Here is a 22527-nt window from a genome sequence, read left to right as displayed (position 1 = left end):
GAACTCTAATTGATAAAGATGTATTTTGAATTTTATTAAGGAATAAGAGACTACCGATGTGATCTGAATGTATTGTATTGTATAAAGAGTGAATTCACAAGTTGGAAACAAGGCTTACAAATGTGTAAAGTACATTTCATAGTTAAAGACTGACAATTTTTCAGAAAGAATCAGGGGCTTGCCTGTTCTGGTACATTCCATGCACTGGGATAAACAGAGCATTCTCTCTTTAAGACAGAAAAAAGAAACAAAATGTATCTTAGCCCTAAAAACTTCGGATTACAACAGGCCCCAGAGAAAAAAGCACAATGACATTGAACAGATTTGCATTCCTGAAGATTCTCTGGAGTCAAAGTTTGGCCATAATTTTTCTTCTGCTCATTGATACACACAGAATTGTAAACTTCTGATGTTGCACTGACTGAAAATGTACCATTTCTAGCAAATATAGATGTTAATAAAACTTAAACACGTTTTTTTTTTAACTTGCTTTAAAACAATGAAGAAAATGCACAACTGGATAACACAGTTAACAAACGTACAGCATATTTGGTGTCCTAATGTTCCATGCCTGGAGAGACAGGTTCACATTAAATAAAATAATAGGATGATGGCAACCAAGTTAAGAATGACATCAGCTATAAAACATTCAAAACCAAATAATATGTCTCTACTACTTATATTAAATTTGGATTTGATTATGAATTTCTTCAAAATGAGCAATGGCAATTTCCAGCTTCCCATTTTAAAAAATTAAATACTTTTTTTAGAGATATAATATATTTTAAAATAAATTATGCAATTTGAAACATAAACCCTTTTGGTATTCCAGAATCTTGTATATACACATTATTAACGTCCTATAAATGCTTCTAAATTTGTGACTATTTCATAATAAATAGGAGTGAATCAGCAGGTCCAGTGAAATTATAAAGCATTTTATATAAAAGGAATCAAATGAAATGAGAACACAGCATTGGTTATGGCCAAGTTTAAAGCCAGTTGACAACAGACGTATCAGAAACAAAGCCCAGTATAATTCTTAAACGGTTGTATTTTAAGTACAAATAGCACCTTGATGACCAAGCAGATGACAGCTGAACTGTCATATTTGTGATTGTCAGTCCTGTACTGTACTGCAGTTTTCTGTAGAACATTACATAGTAGTAAAATGTATATAAATCGGCATATTGAAAATGCAATGTGAAGTAGAACGGACCAATGCACCAAAGTTTTAAGCTTTGGAGAGAACACCAGGTTCGAGGTTCGGGGGTTTTGGGTGGGATGAGGCTGAGCCCAAGTAAGAAGAGTGACTAAAACCAAAGTCCAAAGTCCCAGACAGACTAGGTTTTCCCAGCCAAATTCTCCCTGTGTATCTCTATAAGAAAACTCCTGGAATGCACAGATATATCTAATGTATATACATATAAAAGGTGAGAGTTGGTTTGGTTGGTTTCATGTGTTGGTGTCACTGCTTGAGGATTGGTTGTCTTCTGCGTGTTTGAACATCAGGATGGAGTTGTAGATCTTCAGTGCCGGGCCCAGTTTCACGCTCATTATCTTTACGATGTCACGTTGAGTCAGAAGCAAAAAGGCCTTTCCGTCTATTTGCTGTTGAAAGAAAATGTTCCAAAATGTGAGAGGAGGGGCATTGATTGGGTAACAATGCCTGCCTAGCAGTTGGCTTTCCAGTTGATCCAAAAGGTGTTGGATGGGGTCAATTGGAAAACCCCAGACCAAGGGGTATCCAGATACTTTTGGTCATATAGCATACATATATAAATAATTTTTCTTCCCCTAAGATGATGATATTACTACTGCTGTTTAACAACCCTTAAAATATCTCAGACAGCAAATGAAAGTTCTGCTTCAGAAGCAAGGCATTTTGTCTGGATACCAATTTCTATATGAGGGCTCCTGCATTGTGACTTGCAGCCAACGTTTCAAATTTTATCTGTCTCCCAAGGCTGATTTCTAATCCAAACAAACTGACGCTCGCAAAATGAGTTCTGAGAATAAACCCTGCCATCCCCTCATGTCCTACAGTTGACACCTGCAAATGTGTTTGATAGCAGAGGCTTCTCTGCACCTGTGCCACCTAATTAATTTAATATATCAAAACTCATTAGCTTTCTCTTAACGATTAAGGACATCCGGGGAATTTCCTTGGCCATCATGAGTCTGCTTACCTCATCTTGGAACTGTTTGGCTTGTTCCTCACAGCCAGGCAGAGAATGGATGAAACTGGCCACCTAGACACACAAAGACAGGTACAGACTGGTATGTTAAAGAAGGTGGCAGTAAAAAATGTACCTTTATCAACAGAGCAGCTACTATAGACAAGGCCTTGATTTCACATCCAATATGAACCAGTACTGTACACCAGAGCCTGTACAATTGCTGAACTTACTTTCCAGAGTCACAGCTCAGCATTAGAAGTGCAATTAAAACCTGGGTACAGCACTGAGTCGACATTGAACAGTGAGTGTCTACGATTCTTAACGGGCTTTAAAATCCAGACAAGAGTCGGCAGGGAGAATTCACAGGCCCCGACAAATCCCTCTCATTCATAGCAGGGCACTCTGCATAGCTCTCAGAAACACATCTGCACCATTTTCACTGACACAGTCATTTCCAGCAATATTTTAGTCTGCTCTTCATAACCTGTCTGAGAATAGTTGCCTATATCTGAGATTGGGGTCATTTCAATGTGCAGCAATTTATGGTGGGGATCTCAATGGAACAAAAAAATTTTTTTTCTAGGTGCACAAATTCATGCAAAGAAATTTGATGGAAAACAGAACAGCCATTTTTTCTCCATTACCTACCGTGGCATTTACATTTCAGTGAGGTGTACGGTAAATACCACAGTTGCTGCCATTAATGTCCCCGTCAGAGAAGTAATAACCTGACATCTATGTCAAAAGATCTATTTACAAAAGAAACCCTATGAAAAGATGGCTGCAGGAATGTAATGTTCTGCTTCCAGCCTGCCTTTTGCATTTTATCACATAGCATGAGCAAGAGGACAGAAACATTTGGTGGATGGGGGTTAATGGGATTGCTTCCTCAGCTCTTAGCGAACAGCAGAAACATCACCACTCAGAGTGGGTATGACTAAAGCCAGAACTGCACACATTCCCTGAGGACTACTTGAGGACAAGGCAAACCGGTTCCTTCAATCTGAGGAAAATCCAAAGCTTTGTTTGCAAGGTCAGTGTTTGATGAATGCAGAGGTGACAGATATCCCTCTGTGCTCCAGAGGAATATATGAGCTCAGTGTATTGTGTCTGTGAGGAGGTCAAGTAAATATGCTGACTAGGCTTCAAATCATGGAAACTCAGCCAATCATTGACAGAGTCAAATAACAGAAAAAATCCGTTTTTCTTTAAATATACAGGGGGGCAGGTTAAACCCCAGACTGCATTTCAGTGCTCTTTATACAGGCACGTATGCACACACACACACACACCACACAACCTCACTTCAGTAGTACATGGCAGAGCTGTATCTATATGGGGACGGTGCCATCTATGCCCGCTAGAGTCCACGGGCTGACGTGATTCAAAGTGACGTGGAGCTTCACAGCACCGGAGCCCTGCGGCCTTCACACCCCTCCTCTCGCTCGTTCCAAAAAAATCCATGAGCTCTCAGAGCATCACAAGCCAGCGCGAAGAGTTCCCTGGGAAGAGTTACTTTCCGCTCAAAGTGCAGTGGCCAGGAAACAGAGTAAACTAAACTCAACATCCAGAGACCTTAACAGAGGAACTGCATTCTGTCAGTGAGGAGTCTGGGAAAGCCAGACCTCTGTGTAAAATATACATTGCTTTCAAAAAGGCTGCGGTGAAAGAACAGAACTTCAGGACAGAGCTCAGAGCATTGGGAGCCCTTCCTGCAATACGAGGCTGTTTCTAATTAATGCAGTTCTGTTTTATTTTAGGCTGCCGCAGACTGCCTGAGAGCTGATTGTCACTTTGAATATTTGTTCTATGTCAGAATTAATATTTTAACATCAGCACCTACATTACACTCAAAACAAGGGCTTTCAAATGCTGCCCTCTTAGACAAAAAGGCATATTTCCATTAAAATGCATGCTCTATTACACGACTAAGAATGTCCCGTTCTGATTTTTACAAAAAACAATTTAAATACATGAATACATACCATAATTCCAGCATAAATAGGTTCTTCCAGTTTAAACCAACCATTGTCACAGAGTGTTAAGTTACCTCAGAGCTGGACAGATTTATGAGCAACCAAACAAAACACTCCGACACTGGATGCTTTATTGCTTTTTGTGTTGGCAGTCTGCTAGGACTAGCATGTTTATCATTCAGGATCAGGGATACGAGACTCATTCTTGTAAAAGGCAATCAGTGACTTAACTATGGAAGATCTCTCTTTGACATACACAGTCTTTACTTTCCAACAGTTAACTTTTTAAGTCTTGTGCCCTACCTAGTAAACTACCTCTTGTTTATTTTTTTGTCTATTGACTAGGAACCAAAATGAATTCAAAATTGAGCAACTATGAATTAAGAAGATTTCAGAAGGTCTGGGACAATAGCATGGAGAAAGAGGTACTTGCATGACAATTCCACTGATAGGATCCTGGGAAATATTAATGAGGAAGTCATACAGTTTACACAGTTAATATGTCTTATGCTAACAGTGAGGTGGGACCTATGAAAGAAATATTACAGTACAACAGAATGACTTTAGTGAATGAACACACCACAATGTACAGGACCCACGCAGTTTAAAAGCTGTATGATACACTGCCTTTAATGAAACTCCCCACTTTTAGCCATTCTGAGGCCAGACAGCTGATATGAGAATCACCTCATGGAAGACTGCTTTCGGTAACGGAAACTTAACTGTAACGCCAGATATTTTCTATGACCAATTCCAGTGACGATCGGTCACGGTTGATCACTCTTCCATGCATCATTCATTATCCAGGCAGCTTGGGGCAATTACAATCACCTGCAGGCCACTGATGGATCATTGGGGTTAACGTCCTGTAGTGTGATGCATGATTAGGCACCGTGAACCTATCATCCATAGCAAATACAGTGACCTTGTTGCTTTTATTTAATATAGGGTTTAAATTGATCGATGCTTGCAGGACGTACGGTCCTCGAAACCACCAGAGAAAAATCAACCGTGAGGCCATATGAATATGACACCATGCATGTAACTAAAACAAGATGGCAGTACAGGTATTACCATACCTCCCTTTGTGTACAGGGTAGCTCATCTTACAGCCTATAATGGCACAGAGAGGACAATGAAATCTGAGTCACGAATAACATCATTTCCTATTGGCTTCCTACCAACATTATTTTTCAACATGCACACTGAAGCATGTTGACGGCAGTCTGTTAAAACCACTTTATCACACTTATTAACTCCAGTCTTCTGAAGACATGTAAAGCTTTCATTATCTAATCAGGAATTAGTATTTTCATATGGATTTCAAATGGATGGAATGGATTTATGGAATGGATTTCAAAACAAACTTTATATGAAACATTTTTAAATTCAGGCTGGAAACTAACAGATAAATCTGTGACAAATCACTTTAAATGAAAATGAAACTAGTTTAGCTATATAAAAAAATTGGCAATGAGTTGTTTTTAAAAAAAATGTTTACACAAGCAACTGCAAACTATTAGTCCTTTGAGAAAGCTTTACTATGATTTTTTTATTTTAATTTTTGTTTTTACAATTTTAATTTTTTTTTTCCAAATCTTACATCGCTCTCCTAAAACGCTTTCTTTGCTATAAGCCTCAGACACTTCCTGTAAAAGGATGAAGAAATTGCAGTGTGGGGTTTTGAAGTAGGTCAACTGGTCTGGTTTAATGATGTAGAAGAAATGATAATGAATCAGTTGCTTAATTGGTCAATGTATGTTCATCTTTAATGTTATAATGTTGTACAGTAGGCTTTTTTTAAGAATGTGTGGGGCAGGGAATTAATACAAGCATGATATTGAACATGCCTTTAACATAAGTGTGCTGATGTTCATATTTAAAATGAGCATAATAGCTTGTTTTAACATTGTAGGATTATGATTTGACCATGTAATAATACATTATATTGTTCACGCATCATCTTCTCAAAGACTTCAAATGATAAGGATTATGGAATTATGTAATATAGCTTTAAAAATCAACATCTTGCCACTCCTAAAATGAATATCGACTGTAAAACCTACCCATTGTTATGATGCCATGCAACAAGCATAATGTTCTGACGTCTGAATGGGCCTTGAGAGCTTAGTAGAAACATAACTTCCACATTTGCTGTTAACTCGAATGGCCCGCTGGCTTTCATTTCATTCCCAGCCAGAAAGCACAAAGTTCCAGTTCAATAAAGATCTTTGGTTTTACACAATGGGCTTTTGATTAGCCGTCTGTCTTTGGTGTCAAACTAAATTCCCTCCATTTCGGGATACATTTGTTGCCCTGTCAGCTGTTGGCTGCCAAGCTTTCCTAACATGTAGACATTATCTACTAGATATCATGGCTAGCTGGACTTGAGGGTTCTGTAATTTATTCAGGGCAAACTGAAGGTCTTCATATGCATTCTATTTTCCAGCTGATGTTGACCTTAAAGAGCTATGATGCGTTGTAATTGGGCTCAGGAGAATGTAGGAAAAGACCACAAGATCAACTTATCAACAGCAAGCCTCAAAGGAATTGGGTCCATGGTTTTAAAGCACAAACAGAGAAGTTCCCTCAATTTTAAAGCTGCTTGATGCTAAATATAGTTCAAGGAAGTGTCTTTAAATCCTAGAGCTTCTAAGGGCCTGGATAATTCAAAATAAATCATCAATTAATAAAACAAATATGGATCATGTAGACCAGGCCTATTGATTGATATATCAATTAAACACTTTTAATTGCTTAACATACATACATATATATGTACACACACACACACACACACAATGAAATAACCTGGCATCAAGGGTTCAACATAATTTGATGCTTTCAAATGCTTTCATGTAGCTCCCATTCAAAGATAACTTGGATGAAAAGCACAAAGTGTAAACTAAGTGCCACTAGTGTAAACTAACAGGAAAGCTGCACTGTGTAGCAGTAGCTGAACAGGTCAGAGCTGAGAGAGCTGATTACTGTGGCACATTTGAGGACCCAGAGGGCCTTGCTGTACCAGTCTGTCTTGCTGTAGGACTCAGCACCCGCCCCCCCCCGCCCCCGCCCCCATTCACGGCTGCTTCTTACCCCCTCAGAGCCCTCGTGTGAACTCATTCTCTCTGTGTCCATTTTAACTTGCTTTGCTTCATTGACATCAATGCCTGCTTTGTCAAAGCAAATACACACATGCATACATATTAAGAGTACTCATTTTGATTGTAAATATTAAAAACACATAGCCCTACCAACTATAATATAGTTTGTGTACCTAACGTATCATCCTCTCTGTCCTCTCTCTCTTTGACGATCCATCACTCAGTATGCGTTTGTGTTTCTACGTATCTACAGAGAAGTTTTCACCCATTCAAAGCTGTTTTTTCTGTGTGCTCAGAGCCTGTATTGATCCCCCCCCACCCCCCACAGGCCCCCGCTGGGCACAGCGTTCCTCCCGCTCCTCAGAACGCGGCGGCGATGAGATGGCAGAAGCAGTGGATTGGAACCAGCTCGCGGCTGCGGCTGGAGACGCTCGCTTTAGCAGAGGGGAAACGTCTGGACGGATCACGTGTGCTAGCCATCAGTTAATGGGAGAGAGAGGGCAAGGCAGAGAGAGATAGAGGCACCGAGAGAAAGAGAGAGACAGAAATACAGCGTGAGCGAAAGAGACCGAGAGAGAGAGGAAGAAAGACAGAGAGAGAGATAGAGGCACACACAGGAGGGACGGAAAGACAGTGAGAGCCAAAGAGACAGAGAAAGAGAGAAAGACCGAGAGAGAAAGAGAGATGCATAACCACCTTGAGGATTACAGTCTGTAGAGTATAGTGCAGTGACACAGTGTAAGGGCAATGGAACTGGGCTTGCAGCCAGCATGCTGCAGGTTCTGTTTCAGGTCTACCTTCATTTCCTCAGTGAAGGATGCAGCAGTACTAATGGATACTGTAAGTCACCCGGGTGGAGGCCATGCACTGATAGAATAAATAACAGATTGTAATTTCATGCAACACTGATGAACGCGGCATTTTACCAATATAGTTTAATCATAATGAACTGAATGTAAAAGGCTGACAGATTTTTGTAAATTAAAAAATAAAAGCATATCTTTCATGCTTGCCCTTTGAAAGGGAAGTGGAAGACTTTAAGTGAGAGACATACATGTGCTGTTTTTCTCAGGCAGAAATACATAGTTAAAATGCATATTTACTTCAGAATAAAGATGGAGGGAATATAAAGCAAGTAATGACTAAAGGAAAAGCAATCCCAGCATAAAGCTAAACGGAAAATAAACTATCTGCACTGGCGCAGTATGTCTAGAGTAATATTCCCCTCCTCAGCTATGAATATGCCATTCCCTGGTCTGTGCTAATCCATTTAAAAAAACACGCTTTGCATGAATGCCGATTTTGTTGGTATTATCATCTCCTCAGAAAAAAGATTATATGCTATCCATGTTGCAGAAAATCATTGTCATTAAAGACAACCTGAAGCTATATGTGATCAACTAGCTACTCTACTTACAATAAAAAATAATGGCGGAACAACTTTTCTTGGATGGTTAAAAAAAATGACTACAGGGAAAACGCATGCATTTTTTTAAAAAATGCAATACTGTACAGCATTATTACTTTGAGAACCTTAGTAAGATGTTCTGACTAGTGAGCTTCAATCAAGAATGTAATGTCAAAAACTAGCATTAATTGAATGTAATCTGTGCACCGGGCAGCGTTGAATGTTTTCAGCATTAAGTAAATTTCCTATCACTATCCAGCTACAGTACCAACAGATCTGTGACAAGGATGTGCTTTATTTGCATAGGAACAGGAGAACCTTTTTCATAGCATCATAGAAGCCAGACTCAGCAACACTCTTCTGTCTTGTTCATATATTTCGATGATAAAACTTTAAACATACCTCAACCACATGTGGCGGTTGCAGGTGAGCACTGATTATATTATCACAGACAGCTAGCACTACTAGCCTATGTTAGATGGGAACCAGTTGCCATAGTAACATGCAGTGCAAACAAAGGCACTGCATTAGTTGTTTTGACAATGATGATGGCTGATATTTGAAATTTGCTGGGTGTGCGTTTGTAACCCTACTAAGAAAGCAAACTGTTTACGCAACCAGGTCTGCTCCCATGCACAGTGCTCTCCGTCACTACACTGTTTACGCTGCACACATGTCTCCAGGTGGGATTACCATACCATGTAAATCCTTTCAAGGGCAAATCCTTATATCAGCACTGAGTCAGATACTGGGAGAGCACAGACCGAAAACAAGACAAGTACAGCGAGCTCTTTACAGAAGACTTGATTTTTAACCTGAAATCAAAGAGATTCAAAATTCCATGTGAGAACAAAAACACCTGGATCCTTTTTTTTTAAATATCAAAAGCATCAGAGAGATGGCCATCCGCCTTTGAAATCATGTGACACATATTGACGTGAAATCCACAGATAAACTTGGCAGAGCTACAATAACTGGCAACATTTCAGCCAGTATTTTTTCAATCCCGTTCCCCCTCATTATACAGTGTTTTGAGTGCCAGTTTTCATAACGAGATTGCGGCAACGATGACACCATCACAATACTGCGTGGACTGGGATAACGTGAGCTGTGCATTCCGATGAGTACGAGCGTCCGGGGGCGGTGTTTATTTTCAGTTAGCCGCTGCAATACAATTTCCCGACCGTGAACTCAATTTTATCAGACCGATTAAGACGACGCAAAAAAGAAAAGAAAAAGAAAGCGAGGAGGAGAGGAGAGGAGAGCGGGTTTTCCTTCTTACCTCGTCGACGGTCCAGTGAGCCACGCGGCTGGCCTGCACGCCTTCCACGCCGGGCAGCAGCTTGCAGTGTTGCTCCCAGCAGAGGGGCAGGTCGCGGCTGGGGTGGGCCGACATGGCCGACAAGAAGACGGACTGGTGCAGGGCCTGCTGCATGCTGTCCGCGCAGCGCTCCGCTGGAGGAAACAGACGGCGGAGCGGTTGGAAAGCCGCAGGCTGCATCTCGGGGCGCCGGGCCTCCGTTAGCACCGAGAGCTCATCAAAGTGACAAATGCGCATTCGTGTCATCGGGTTAGCGCCTGTGGTGGCGCGTAAAGTTTGGATTACAGTTATCACGACAAGAATAATAGCTACAGGGTATGATTATTATATTGGAAAGGATCTTCCTGACTGATTCGAATAGGAGGGAAAGGCTAATACACAACTTTTATGGGATCTCGCAGGGTATTGCTGTGATGCAGCAAGAATTCATCATCAAAAGTCTGCACTGAAAAAATAAATGCACAAGGTCAGAATACAAAGTCAGGTCGGGGTCAAAGCTCATTTTGGAGAAAAAAAAACTTGCAAATGTAAATGCACAAAGGGAATTCCTATAAAAATCCATCAACAACTCAAGATATAATATAATCTCGTCAGCTATAAATTCATTATTTAGAAGGCCAAACTGATTATTGCAGTCTCTGTGTCCTGTTTCCTCTATGTGCTGCTGATATGTGTGGTGATCAGTGGTGACTGATACAGGTCACAGGAGAAGAGAAGGTAATATCCAATGTCCTCATTAACAGATCAGTGGATCTGTGTAGCACCTGCTTTCAACTGGCTATCCTTAACTAGCAGGTTGTCTTGCCATCAGTATGACTACACTGCACATGCTTAAAATAAAAACCAGGAATAAATAGCTGTGAAGGATGACTGGGGCAATCACATGCTATGTTATTAGCTTCAAATCGCCATTGTTCATCACATAATGGAGGTTTTATAACACCACTTCAGATTATGATATGAAATTACTCATCGGAGCATTACTCAGTCATTAAATCTGACCCTGCTAAGATTAAATCCAGTACACTGTGAGTTATCGGAACTCTATGTTTTAATGAAGGCACGCACAAAGACAAGGCCACATCACTGAAAGGTTTTAAGCCATGGAAAGACGGTTAAATCATTTCTTATGGAGAGTTGTACATTATGAATTGGAAAATGGATGGACGTACAAATAGAATTCTCAGCAAAATCAGAAAAAATGAGTATAATGCAACATCTCAGGAGTTTTATAAAATATGTGTCTTAAGATAATTCCAGAAATTACTGTCCAAAGATATTCTGCCTGTACAAAAAAAAAAAAAACTAAAGAAAAACAAACAAAAAACAAAGGAATTCAATACTGGGTTGTTTCTGAATATATTTGATTAAAACAGGATTTGAGGACCTGGAATTCTACAGGAAGAGAATGTGTGCAACTGGTGCTCAAGGGAAAAAAATCACTTCATGGAAACAAAAATTCTACGAGGAAGCCAGTACCTTTTTTCACACAATTTTCCTGCAATGTAACACCATATATCCTAAGAGGATTCTGATCTTACTCAGATTCTAAAGGCACTTTCAAACAGAGTTTACGCTAATTCACATGACTCTAAGAACAGCTTCCCTTGAAGGTTCACCTGAAATTTCTGTCTCAGTCACTGCTTCCTGTTTCACCTGCAATCGATGTCACACATCACAAACAGCTATGTTTGTACAATGGTGGAAAGCATTACCACCTCCTTCCTGCTTGCAAGATTTAAATGATAACAGAGCTTTAGTGCGGAACTGAGTCACACATACTTTGATCAGGCATCTTTGATCATTTAAGTCTGCTCTTCAGAGGGGAATTGCAGATCTCCTATTATGGAAACACGATAACAGCTTTCTACACCAACAGCCAACCAGGGTACCAGGTCTTACAACCATTCCCCTAATGCAGTTTTCACTTTTTATTTTTTTGCCATGCTGTTAAATGATACCTTATAAATAATAATTCTTCAGCTTTATTTCTATATATATGTGTGTGTGTGTGTGTGTGTGTGTGTGTGTGTGTGTGTGTGTGCGTGTGTGTGTGTGTGTGAGTGGTAAAGGAGTGATGTGAAAGACTGATACCAAATTATAGGAAGCATCTGGTTGCAGTTATTGCGATTGGTGGTGGTGCAACCAGTTATTAAGTTTAAGGGAGCAATTCATTTTTCACATGGGTGATATGGGTGTTTCATAACTTTTTAATTAAATAAATGAAATAAAATGTTTTAATTATTTTAAAATTTTAATTACATTTTATCAAAAGATCTAAAACCATTCAGTGTGACAAGTATGCATCAGGAAGGGGGCAAATAACTTTTCACAACAATGTAGACTACTTTTTTCTTCTGACGTTTAAAATAAATTAAAAAAAAAAGAAGAAAAATATTGTTTAATTAACCTGTCACATTCTATTTTGGAGTGTTCCTTCAGACCTTTTTTTATACACCAGCTGTGTATCATCATGTTCTATCTGGGTAAAAATAGACACAGAAATTTTTAATGAAACAAGTGGGATTTTCAGGGTGGAAAAAGCTTTCGCGCCACACAGCTGCAGCGCTTCTTGCCCTGTGGAAATACCGAAACCTCTCGCTCAAATGTTACTGCCACTCCATCTCTGATACGGCATGCAGAGACATTGGGAAATGGCGACCAGCTTCTGCCTTGGGCTTGGAGCTGTGAGCGTCCCATGGCTGCTGGACTGAGCTGATCAGACGTGACACCGGAGACAACTGGCCTCTGGGGAAGGCTTTTCACTTACCATAAATTCAGGGCATTTCATCCACGGGGGAGAAAACCACTCGCAAAAAAATCAATGTTTCGAAAATTACATACCATTACTGGTAGGAAAGTTTTACCACCAAATCACAAGGGGAACTTGTATTAACAAAAATTTTTGACCTGGCATTTGAAAAAAATGTCTTGAAATCTGATAAATTGTAGAAGGTTCTTTCTGTCAGCATTTACCAGATAGTAGGCAAGAAAAAAGAAACTGCTGATGAAAAAAAAAGTCTTCCCCCTCAAATCCTTGTTAAATGAAAACTATACAGTATGTGTGGCAACTATTTCTAGAAATTCTCTTTTAATTCGTAATGCAGTTGCTGTTATGCATAAAAATAAAAAATTCCAATGGTGCTTTCCACAAATGTGAGGATATCAACCCAAAGTGCACTGTCTGAATTGCAAACAGAGAGTGTGTGGCTAGACAGTATCACTTAGAAGCACATTATCCTTTCATTAGTAGCCAGCCGAACAAATATAGTGAGGGGTACATTTTCAAAAATCCATCTGACTTGGCTAGGCTGGCAGCATGTCATGTTAAGCAAACTCCATATTTCAAGTCAACTGCCCTGTGTGTACTGAGAAAGCCAATTAACATGGTCACGGTGAAGGACAGGGCTTAGAAGCAGTCCTACATCTAGAATTGGGTTTATATTGATATTAAATTAAATAAATTAAATAAATAAAATTAACATTACATTTACATTAATATTGAATTTACTGTTTAATGTTTTTTTTCCTCTATATATCCATACAGTATATACATTGAGCTCCATAATGTTTGGGACAAAGACTCCCCCCCCCCCCCCTTGATTTAGCTCTGTACTCCTCAATTTTAGGTTTTTTTTAATCAAACAATTCACATATGGTTAAAGTGCAGATAGAGTGTAAGGTATAGGTTAACCGGGAAGAAATTACAGCACTTTTCATACATAGTCTCCCCATTTCAGGGTACCATAATATTTGGAACAAATGGCTTCACAGGTGCTTCTGATTAGTCAGGTGTGTCCAATTGCTTCCTTAGTGCAGGTCTAAGACAACTTTCAGAATCTAGTCTTGATTTGAGGTCTTTGATTGCCTTTCGAGGGTGTTACTGGTATTTATCAGCATGAGGACCAGAGTTGTGCCACTGAAAGTCAAGAAAGCCATTATGAGGTAGCAATTAAGAACAAACCAAGACATAGAAAAAGCTAAAGATTACCAAAATCAACTGATTGGATCATTAAGAAAGCACCAGTGAGCTCAGCAATTGCAAAGGGCCTGGCTGGCTAAGGAGGACCTCTACAGGTAATGACCAAATAATTCTCATCATAATGAAGAAAAACCCATAATCACCAGTCTGACAGACCAAAAACACTCTTCAGAGGCAGGCATGGATGCGTCACTGATTACTGTCTGCAGTAACAGAACTACAGAGGCTACACGGCAAGATGCAAACCACTAGTTAGCCAGAAAAATGTGATGGCCAGGTTACAGTTTGCTAAGAAGTGCCAAAAAGAACCTGTAGAGTTCTGGAAAAGGGTCTGGTGGACAGATGAGACTTGTATCAGAGTGATGGCAACAGCAAAGTGTGGAGGCCAAAAGGAACTGCCCAAGCACCCCCCTCATCCACGAGACATGGTGGTGAGGGTGTTATGGTTTGTCTTCATTGATGATGTAACTGCTGACGGCTGCAGCGGAACAGATTCTGAAGTGTACAGAAACATATGCTTAAGTTCAAGCAAATGCATCCAAACTCATTGGACGGAGCTTCATCCTACAGCAAGACAAGGATCCAAACGTACAGCTAAAGCTACAATAGAGTTTTTCAAAGCCAAATATGGGAAAATTCTTGACTGGCTAAATCAGTCACCCGATCTTAACCCAATTGAACATGCATTTAATATGCTGAAAAGACCTGGCAGAGCATCACCAGAGAATATACTCAGCACCTGGTGAAATATATGGGTCACAGACTTCAAGCAGTCATTGCATGCAAATGATATGCCATAAATTACCTGATTATAAAGTAACATTAATATGTCCCAAACATTAGGGTGCTCTGAAATGGGGGAGGTTATGTTTAAATAGTACTTTAATTTATACATAGTAAAACTGAAGTGTATAAAAAGTTAAAAACTCTTTAATGAAAGTTTGTGCACTTTAACCACATGACAATTGTTTGATTACAAATCTAAAATTGTAGAGTACATAGCCAAAAAAGAAAAAAAAGTATTTGTCTGAAACAATATGGAGCACTGTAGCTGCATCCAATAATTGTGTGTGTGTATGTACATATATGTATATATATATGAGTTGATAAACTAATGAGAGGTGAAACCCTTTGCATTTTCCTGCATGCTGTTCTTAAAGATTCAGCAGGGCCCTACAGTGGCTCCTGACTGCGTGGCTATCTCCCCTCGCTGGGCCGGGGGAGACTGTCAGTCAGAGCAGTCTGCTGCTACCGCGCTACCTCTGCGCTTTCATGCTCCCCCGGTGAGCCCAACACACAGCGCTGCGGCTGGGGCTGTGACCGCGGCGGCTCCCCCCTCAGCTCCCGCGCATTTCTGCAGCTGCCGTGAGTGACGCCAGCATCTTGACAGTTATTAACGTGAACACGATTCAACATTCCCCGTCCTTCAATGATACTTCAAATGTCATTGTGCGCAATTACAGTGTAATTAAGCGTAATGAGCAGAATGAAACAATCGCTGCTTAAATGATCTGCTGAAAGAAATCCAGCAAAGGGCTATGCAAGCATGACAGTTTAACTGTTTAAATTCCAGCAGGGAATCCATTCAGCTGCAGCCATTTTAACAGACAAACTAAACTGGATGTGATGCAGCCTGTCATGATGGCAGTAATAATGACTTATGACTACAGTGAAGATTACGCTCAAGGTTTATGGTTGTAAATTACAACAACACACTCAAAGCATTACAATGATCATTATCAGGATTACCCTGACTCCATTCCTGTATGTGGGCACCTTAATGTTCTGGGTGAGTGCCAAATTAGCCATACAATTAAAGCACATCCCTGGCTATCACAAAATCGCGCACAGCACATTCATATTATTTAACTAACTCTGTTGAGACTAAATCAAAGCTAAGTAAGTATGCAGCACTGAGACAATCCATAGCCATGAATTATCTATACAGTACATTTAAGAGGCTTAAGATAGCTCTACTGCTTCACCTCCCTCTCTGAGCCCTCTCCATTGAATTGTGGTTTTAAGATTAAATAGTGCCATTTAAAGCAATGTGTGGGAGTAATTGTATCACACAGCCCCACAGAGCTCCTCATGACAACAATGATGAATTACAAGAATGGCAATACGGCAGTAATGAAGAGATGTTTCATCTTGGAAACACCACCATTTTTAAAAAATCATATTCGGAAAATGTACGTAACATCTCATATTCAAATCTACTGACTTGCACTGTGCAGAAAGAGCTGTGACAGCACGTGTTTGTACACTCTACCCGGGAAAAACTGGAGATGGATGGCAACTTAATTGCATTCCCACAATGCACTGGTTTCTGCGGGGTGAACCCTGCATGCCTTCCCTCCCCCAAATCTGCTCGGTTTGTCATCACAGCACTCATAAGAAAAGGAAATGGCCAGGACCACGCTATCCCAGTCAAATCAATCTCCACGGCCCTCTGCTGTAACTCCCTGCGCAAGCTCCAATCATTCTGCACAAAGAGTGGCAAGCCGTTGGGAGGAAATAAAGAAAACTGTGTGATGCAACAGTATTAAATGTGCATAAGACAGGGCCCCAGGACAAAAACAGAATAAAGACTTCAGATGTGTGAATGCTCTCCTCTTGTTCCTCTTTTAAATATTAATCAAACGATGCTATTATGAATAAGTGACAAAGACGAAAACAACTACAAACCAACATTAAAATTTTTGTTTTAAAAGATGTAAACCAGGGCGTATTTTCATGTTCCTTTTCTGTAAGATAAAAATATCAATCTTATATCTTATCTTATATAATATCTTATACCTTTACCAGACCTGGGTCAAATAAGTATTTGTTTTGGACTCAAATACTTTTCTGTGCTCTATTGATCTTGCCTGGTGTATTTGAGCCTGCCAAGGTGGGGTTTGCACTTTCTGAGAGTATTTAATTGGTTCCAAAACACCAGACAAGATCAGTAAAGCGTAGAAAAGTATTTGAATCCAAAACACATAGATGGGCATAACTCAGCCAATTATTGAAATATCTTCATGAATATTTAATAATCCACAACTTAGATATCAGCTGGTATAATTTACCATGTACATAAATACTGTATAGAGTCTGCTACCTGCCCCCTCAAACCCCTTCCCCCATTGTAGATTTACTGTAGCGTACATGATGTTGGATATTGACATTGTTTGCTTTATGGTTGTGGGTAGGGTAGTGATGAACTAGGTAGTTTTCAGTACTTTGGTTTTCCATAAGAGAGCACAGCCATTCAGCCATACAAGGCCGGTCTTCACACTGTGAGAAACGTATTTTAGTCTTGTGTCCTGCTGGCTCAGTGGAGTGAACAGACGATACGTCAGTCATAGTTTGGCCACGTGTTCTTCTTTCCTTATCACTCCGGCTTTAAAAAGAGGGGGGGGAGCAAGACCAATCGATTTAATAGACGCTGTACGGTAAGACAGTGCTGTGAGCACATATTGTACTGTGGGTGTTCTTGAAAAGATAAACAGTTAGTTTGCCATGTTCCGAACAGAAGAAATACTTGTGCTTTCAACTAGAACAGATTGTAAAACATCTATAATAATTCATTTATATGCATGTGTATTATTGATCAGTCTTTGGCCCGTGGCAAGTCGAGCATATGCAAAGCTCCAAAACATGGTCATATTTTTTTTTTGCGATGGAAAAAAATAACTATTATTATTTTATTTTTTTCTTTGCTTTAAAAGTATTAAGTGACTTTTTTCAGTGCTATTTTAATATTTTTTTAAAGCCTTAATTTAGTCTAATTAGGGACATATTTACAGCTTTATCACCTACAGCATTTTTCTTATTAAATCAAGGCTAGACCTGGAATTATTATTGTTTTTTATCTGCACATTTTTGCCAGTAAAATGGTTATTAAGGCCAATACATATGATGTAGTGCGTTTCTATGACTCCTTTTAATTAAGCGCTATGCAGCACGAACATTGTGTCTACAAAAAATGTTATTTTCCAGCTATTGGCCATTAAATGGACCAACACAAGCCGAGGCACTGACAAGCCATGTATGGCACTCATTGAGACTGCGAGTCCCAAGATTAGTTGTGGGTCCATGGGAGAGCTCTGCTACTAAAACAGCCTTGGAGGGAGAGGGTTTCGGCTGGGTTTCTACAGGGGTGAGGGAGCCCCACGGCAGCAGCTGACAGAACCGACCATCGAGGGCACTGCCACACTGCCGCCCATGCCCCGAAACGCATGTCCGGGGCATCTAAGGGGTTTCATTACCAGGCCTGCGATCACCATGGCGACATTCGCACCGCATTTTCTCAGTATCTACCCTTGGCGAGGGGCTGTTCTTTCAGTACCTTGCCTCAGTGCTACATGCTCCTGGACTGCTCTGTCTGAATGGTTGCAGTGAAACATTCAGTCATCCTGGCCAGGCAACGAGCCAGCAAAGAAAATAAATAATAATGATTATAGACAGACACTTTTCACAAAAATGGCAAAAATGCTACATAATGAAGCTAGTCAGTTTGAATGTGGAGCGTTTGGCTCGTTACTGCCATTACTAAAAAAGGGCTGAAAACCAGCAGATAACACTGCAGTGGTTAAAAAAGATGTACAAGTAAAAGAGAAGTTATGGAGTCTTCATTTCTCTGCAGAAAGAATCTGCAATCAATAACACCATGTCACAAGGATAATAAAATAGAAAAACATAATAACAAGAGGCAAGCTTTATTACTTTGTAAAATTGCTATAGGGTGACTCCTACATTAAAAGTGGCTTCTGCTGGAACAGTGTATTATTTAAATTGGCTAAGGCTCAATTCCCAATGCAGATATGGCTAAAAAGGTTTTATATATGGGCACTGAGCAGACAGCTTGACAGCAATCCAATAGTGTCTCTGGGGTGCCTGGTGGAGGAGAGAGTGGGCAAGGCCTCCAGCCAGCACAGCAGTGAGCAGTTGACAATGCCTAATAGGGCTCCATTATACTTCAACAGCACCCAGCCAGAGGCCATCTTATGGGAGAAACCGCTCTTAATGACAAACGGCACAAACAGCACTCCTGAAATGACCTCACATCGCTGGGCTTTGATATACTCCAAAAACAGGCTTTGAGAACAGCACAGCAGGCAAAAAACAGGACGGCGAGCAAATACTGACGTTAGCGCATTCAAAAAATACAGACGGCAAAGCCCAAGCAACCGGCTCAGTGACTCTGCATATACACCTACCTGTCCACTCTGGCTTACAGAGACGTGGTGTAGAAAACATGGGGTTGTGCTGAGGCTGACCGTGCTATTCCAGCAAGCATTTGCACTCTATGACACACTCTCAGTGATGGGCAATTACTCTTTCCCTTATCAAAACCATTAGCTGAAGGTCACATCAGTGCATGACTCATTTGGAAAATGCTTGTCATGTATATTACTCAGTCAGCGTGCAATGAATCCCGTCGACCCCTGGGTGTTTCACTTAATTGCATGGCAACTCTTTAGAGATTCTTTACCTTGAGGGGCCACCAGCTGTGAAAACACTTTTGTATGTTGTGTTTTTTGGACCAAATATCGGGCCTTAGAGAATAATGAGATCACACTGATTAGGAAACAAATATTCCAAAATGCACCATCTAATCACAAACTCCATCTCAATGAGATGTTTCTTTTCACTAATTACTCTTGTACAGAGAAAATTAAGAATGTTAAGATTATTATCAGCTTTGCATTGCTTATCTATTTACGCAGCATCATAATTAAAATTGGACATACTAGGGCAGCTGGAAAACAGGCTGCAGCATAAGATACTATCATACCCCTCGGTTAACTGTATGCCTCTTTCTCTGTAGCTACATTGTGGATTTACACATACAAACACTGAATATATCTCTTGAAATATTTTCTTTTATTCTCAGTTCCTCCTGTATTCCATACAGGCTCTGGATCTTTTAAATCTCACCGGCCGCACGTAAGAACAGAGGTCTGTTCATATTGTACTGAACACTGAATAAAACACAATTCATATTTCCTCGGTCTAAGCATCTTCCCAGAAAATGACATGAAGTACAACCAACTGAGCTGCTCTGTGTAAAAGCGGAGGACGTTTACTAGGAAAAAAACCCTATGGCCTCAGGTACAGGTGCAACAACTGAGCTTCACAGCACAAAGGGAAGCTAATGCAAATGCAGTTCAAAATTTGAGAATGCAGAGACGAAACATCAAACACTCTAAAATGCAAAAGACCTGAACAGATCACCCTGATATGGTTGGCTGAGACCAATAATAAAAAAATGTAACAAAACAACAGAGAATGAAATATAATGCATAAAGTCCCAAAGTTCAGGTATCTTTGAGGAGTCTCCCCAATCTCATTAATAAGGCAGACTCCAGTGAAAGGCCTCTGGGTGATGTCTTTGTCGATTCAAAGCCTGACTGAAAAGGCAATTAATTATTCAGTTAAACAAACAAAACCGTCAGGTTTTTACAGGAAAGAAAAACTGCTGTTTGATGGAAAGGTCGGCTTTTGAAATTCAGAAGCCATATTGCATTTATTAACAAGACCTCTAACTGTGACAAATAAGGACAAAGGGTGATGTTACTATGTCCCACACGACAATCCTCTTACAGTGCATATATTATGTCAATTCAATTAAAAAAATGCACAGGATGCAATACATTATAAGAAACTGACCATGGAGTGAACCTGCACCAGTTATTGGATAAAGGCCAGTGGTCCCCATAATTTGACATCAAAGATCAGGTATTAAACCATGGACTCCTTCAGATGGCTAGATATTGGTACACAAAAAAAATAAAATCATGAAACACGGATAAAAGAAATAACACAAAAAGAATTGAGAGGGAAAAAAACACTACCCACACATCAGGAGCAAAAGACAGACTTAGAAAATTGTATATTCTAAAAGAAGCTAATCAGCCCATTATCACATTGACCAATATAGCATTAACTGCCAAATATCTTCAATCAGCATTTTGTCTCACATGCTGAATTGGGCTGGACCTCAGTGGATTTGAAGTAGCTGTTGTGTAATCATCCTCCGTAACATGGCTCTCAAGCTCAGCCCAATTAATTCCATGTAATCAAGCCGCCTCTTTCCATGCTCCTTACCCACTTTCCCAGTGTGAGCCAGGCAGTAATGGAGCCGAGGATTGAGCCTTGATGGACACCCGTGTGGTTATGATCCAAATGAGTGAGTGATTTCTCACATCATCACGGTCCCCTTAATCAGGCAACTGTGGGAAACAGGCATGGAAGAGCATCCCAGAACACCGGCCAAGGGAAGGTTACCAAGTCGCCAAACAAATTATGTGCAGAGAAAAGACAGACTTTCCAGTTTTGTGATTGCGGGCATCCCGGCATACTTAAAGATGAGATCGGCACACGTGACAGATTGATGAGCACGGTGAGTGATAGCCCTAGCTCAAGCACGCAATCTGTTGGTGCATTACGAAATTACATTCTCTGATGTAGTGCACTGCCAGTGATTTGTTAATGTTAACTCAAATTCGGTGACTGCAATACCAAGAATCAAAACTGTTCAGTGCCTGCACTTCTTCCCCTTGGACACCAAACTGGCAATATTTGCAATTAATTTCCCTCATTTGTCACCCAAATGAAGCAGATCTGGAATAAGGATATTTATGTGGCCTGCTACATCATAAGCACAGCTAGGTCCTTCTCATTTCAGCACATTCAAACAAACATTATCTCCTTTAGCTGGTGCGATGTTCATTTCCTGACATTATGCCACTCCTAAATTCAGCGTTCAATATTTTTTGCGCTGACTCGGCCATCTGAGAGAGGAGGCCACTGTCCAAAGTCTTACAGTAAGTGGCACGGGCCTGTTGCCATCGCCTATTACTTCCAAGTGCCGTCTGTGACTTGACTGTATTTTCTCGAAAGGTGCAATGCTTAGTCACTTCTTCCCAAATGCAGTCACAGAGAGAGAAAGAAAAAAAAGCAGAACAAGATTAAAGGGGAAATCAACTGTGACAAATGCTGTCTGCTGATGCATTGTAATTCTAATGAGACGTGTGCTTGAGTGGCCCCTCAAACCCCATAAGGACCAAACCCAATGCTTATTCCACCAATGGCCTCCAAGACCCACAGAAAATAGCTTGCAATAATAAAGTTTCTATTTAATTAAGACCATCCTTTTAAATTCAGCGGCCATGCAAAAACATTTTGTGTGCAGTACAGGATGAAGATGGAAAATCTTTTTGAAATGTCTAACGGGGGGCATTTGCACTGATACCAATCAAAATCCGAACCCCTGCTTATCCTACCCCTTATCCTAGCCTTTTGTTAATCCTGTCTAAGCCGGTGCCGTGATGTGGCACAGACCCATTATCTGGAACATATTTTCTGCATCAACACCGTCGATAGTGCCTTTAAGTTTATAAAGCTGCATGTAAACTATTTTGAAGAACATTATGATTTAAACAGATGTTTCAGCGTGCATATCTGTGAAACAAAATCGAAGAAATTAGTTTAAAAATTTTATTTCAGTACTTTAAAGCTTAAACCATGTTGAATGTACTGTACATTCAGTCAAAACTAGAAATTTAA

At 40.2% G+C, this 22527-nt stretch overlaps 1 protein-coding gene across 5 annotated transcripts in view; it reads right to left on the bottom strand.

Annotated features, from left to right (window-relative positions):
* Positions 1-4: 4 nt before the first annotated feature.
* The window catches only part of LOC135252709 (lethal(3)malignant brain tumor-like protein 4), an 87465-nt gene continuing 64942 nt past the window's right edge, over positions 5-22527 (bottom strand). For 4 of the 5 annotated variants that reach the window (XM_064331116.1, XM_064331115.1, XM_064331114.1 and 1 more), the window contains 3 exons: positions 9951-10123; positions 2190-2252; positions 5-1611 (listed from right to left, as the gene is read on the bottom strand). In XM_064331116.1, coding sequence (XP_064187186.1) covers positions 1456-1611; positions 2190-2252; positions 9951-10123 — 392 coding nt within the window. In that variant the 3' untranslated portion in view covers positions 5-1455. The remainder of the gene's footprint in view (positions 1612-2189; positions 2253-9950; positions 10124-22527) is intronic. The other variant, XM_064331118.1, reaches the window with a different exon arrangement.

Source organism: Anguilla rostrata, chromosome 4 (genome assembly GCF_018555375.3).
Source record: "Anguilla rostrata isolate EN2019 chromosome 4, ASM1855537v3, whole genome shotgun sequence".
NCBI lineage: Eukaryota > Metazoa > Chordata > Actinopteri > Anguilliformes > Anguillidae > Anguilla > Anguilla rostrata.
The sequence above is the reverse complement of the archived record's forward strand: the minus strand, read 5'-3'. Positions and strand labels throughout refer to the sequence as shown.